The sequence below is a fragment of the Quercus lobata genome, chromosome 8, assembly GCF_001633185.2.
Source record: "Quercus lobata isolate SW786 chromosome 8, ValleyOak3.0 Primary Assembly, whole genome shotgun sequence".
NCBI classification, from domain to species: domain Eukaryota; kingdom Viridiplantae; phylum Streptophyta; class Magnoliopsida; order Fagales; family Fagaceae; genus Quercus; species Quercus lobata.
Window position 1 is genome coordinate 53,243,075 of NC_044911.1, and position 3,195 is coordinate 53,246,269.

General features: G+C 38.2%; 1 protein-coding gene across 1 annotated transcript; it reads right to left on the reverse strand.

Moving 5' to 3' along the window:
- Positions 1 to 1,358: 1,358 nt before the first annotated feature.
- Positions 1,359 to 2,952, reverse strand: LOC115957597 (zinc finger protein ZAT5). The gene has a single exon (XM_031075887.1). The coding sequence runs from the start codon at positions 2,686 to 2,688 to the stop codon at positions 1,492 to 1,494; it is 1,197 nt and encodes a 398-aa protein (XP_030931747.1). The 5' UTR covers positions 2,689 to 2,952; the 3' UTR covers positions 1,359 to 1,491.
- Between the last annotated feature and the right edge of the window lie 243 nt (positions 2,953 to 3,195).

Genomic DNA, 3,195 nt, shown 5'->3' on the forward strand with positions numbered 1-3,195 from the left:
CTAATTTGGCACTTTCATCTGTAACTTCACAAGTTGCTTATCTTTTATTTGGCTCAAAGAATTGACCAAACTCCCAATTTAGCACACTGCTCAACTTGGCACCGTTAATAGCAATCTCAGTCACAAGTTGCTTCTCTCTCTCTCTCTCTCTCTCTCTCTCTCTCTCTCTCTCTCTCTCTCTCTTTGTGAGGTAGAAATACACCTACTCTTAGTTTAAAAACAGCTAATTGATGTTTAACAATGCCACAAAAGTAGGACGAGGTTTTGGTACAAGGTTATCTCTCTCTACTTAATATCCTACCTTGAATGGTATTATCCCTTATTTTGTGCTAACATGTACTCACTCAAACTAATTTTATTAGTACAAATTAAGTAAATCTGTAACTTATTACATGTGAACCGTTGGCTGTCTTTTTTAAACTAATTATCCTACTTTAGTTATACATATATATCTAGTGGTCAACCACAATTAAGCAATAATAATAAATTCACTAATTGAGATCTAGTAACTAAATTCCAAAAAAAATTTCTAATCATGGGTTTAATTTGTTTAACTAGTAAATTATTTTTTTTTTTCCCTTCTTAAGAAAAAAAGAAAAAAAAAGGTAGCATTGGCGCAAATCATATTTAATCAATTAAAGAAGAAACTTGTGATCGGATTTACTAAATTAAGATTTGATGAGACCAAACTTCACATGCCCCAAGTTGAGAAGTTGAATTAAAGTAGTGTATCAGAAGATTCAGAACCTATTGGAGCATTGTAAAGGCTTGTGGGTCATGGAGTACTGGACGAAAGCTAATGTTGCTTAGGTGTAATGTGTAGGCTGTTAACTAACAGAGAGGTGGACCAAGCAAAGAAAAGAACAAAAATGGCTAATTAAGAACATTATTTTAATGCCACTTTGTTATTGAAAAAGGAGAAAAAGGACAAGAGGTGGATTCATGTGGGAATTGCAGTTACTTACTGGCTTTCTATACTTTTATTCTATTCTTGTCACTGGCTATAATATATGTGTGTGTGAGAGAGAGAGAGAGAGAGGCTTTCTTTGTAAACAAAATAATGAAACCTAAACCACGCTTTTGGTTGTGGTGGTGAGTGGTGACAACCAAAGCCAAACACCCATAGTTCTCTCTCTCTCTTTCTCTCTCTCTCTCTCTCTCTCAAAGTGTTTATCACATTCCCTCCCACTGAAAAGAACAAAAACCAATCAAAAAGAAGATGAAAAGGACTCTATATCATGCACTTTTCATGAATTACAACATGCCTTTAAGAACACAACACAACTTGCTTTAACAAAGAATTTTAAGTCCATATATATGAAGGAAATAAAAATAAAAATAATTGAAAGAATCTTATAGTTTTTGAATGGTAAAATATATATAAACAAAAAAACAAATTACCGTATATAATTCTCCTCAAATGAGCTTGAGAAATCGTGCAAGATAAACAAATTGAAAATAAACAAATAAAAAAATTTCTGACCCTTTTGTTTAGTAATGACAGTCCACCAAAGTTGGGGCGGAGAAAACAAGACTAGTTGATTGTTGTTGCTGTTGTTTCTGTTGTTGCTGTTGCTGTTGTTGCTTCGGTGCAAATGGGAATTTCTGTTCAACTCCATGAACATGATCATGATCATCTTCTGGGGCAGGAAGGTTGAGATCCAAATCCAATGAAAGCATGTGTGTTGGCTTCTTGTTTGGTGGTTGTTCCTGATGATATTGATCAGATTCCAAAGCTATTGGAGCTGTCAAAGACAAACTAGTACTACTACTTGTCCCCATAGGTGAACGGTGCCGTCTCATGTGACCACCTAAGGCCTGTCCGGACGTGAATTCCGCACCACAAACCGAACACTCATGAACCTTATTATTATTATTTGACCTGTTAATATTGTTATTATTGCTATACAAACCTCTAGAACTATTACTCAATTGTAGAGAAAGAGATGAAGAGAAATGATCATTATTATTCTTCTTGATGATCACTTGTTGTTGTTGTTGTGCTTCCTCAATACTATCATCCTCCGAAGACAATAAAAATTGCTTCTTTTCTTCTGCTGCTGCTGCCAAGGCCTTAGTCTTCTTGTGACTTGCCCTATGCCCACCGAGCGCTTGGAATGATTGGAATGTCCGGTTACATGTCTTGCACTCGTAAATATAACATCCAGCCTTATTACTCGTGTCTGTACCCGTACCCGTACCCGTACCCGTACTCGTGCCTATGCCTGTGCCGGTGCCTGGACCTATTCCCGTGCCTGCCGCCTCTCTTCGACTATTAAGCTTATAAGCAGAAGCAGAAGCAGCAGCAGCAGCAACATCTTCTTCAACTTGTTTGAGGGACTCACCGCGGCCGCGAACGGATTGTCCTTTAGCTAGAAGGATTAGGCAATTGGCCATGTCCTCTTCTTCCTCAGTGCTATCTTGTAATTCAGTTGAAGTAGTGGCAGGAGGTGACCAATTGATAATATTGTTGGTATTGAGGATATCAACATTGTAACAATCGCCGCCAGTAGTAGTGCCGCCGCTGCCGCCACCACCGCTACCACCACCAGTAATATCATCTCCACTTGTAGTAGTGATCATGGCAAAAGGGATGGGGGATTGAGGCCTTTGGCGTTTGGTGCGCTTGCCTTTGACGATGTGGGTTTGATCTCTAGACCCCATCATGACTTCTTCTTGAGCTTCCATCTGTTCCTCCTCCAATACCCCAAACAAAAAAAGAGAGCTTTTGTGAGAAAAGGTTGGAGGGTATGAAAAAAGCAAGGGAAGGAGAGTGGGGTAGTGAATTTATATATAGAGAGAAAGGGATATATAAATATTATGGATACCCAATAGAACAGTGAGTGTGAATTAGTCTGCCAATGATTCTTTGGTTGGGTTTTTTTAACCCCCGAAGTTACACATATTAGCCTAGTTTGGATGGAATTGGGAAGTTATGGGATTTTTAGTGAAGCACAGAGAGAGAGAGAGAGAGAGAGAGAGAGAGTTAATTGGCAAAATAAGAGATTGTATTTAGGCAAAATTAAACAAAGGGTGGAAACTAAAAAAAAACAAAATTTGTAACCGAAAATAGGCAAAATTAGAGGGATGGAAAAGAATGGTAAAGGTTGTTAAGCGTATTGAAGTCCGTTTCACACTCTCTTTCTCACACTTTGCCAACGCACTCTTCTCCAATTGAAAACTAATCCCACCACC

Excerpts from the sequence above, each read along its gene's own strand:
- LOC115957597 (XM_031075887.1), bottom strand. The coding sequence starts at position 2,688 with ATGGAAGCTCAAGAAGAAGTCATGATGGGGTCTAGAGATCAAACCCAC.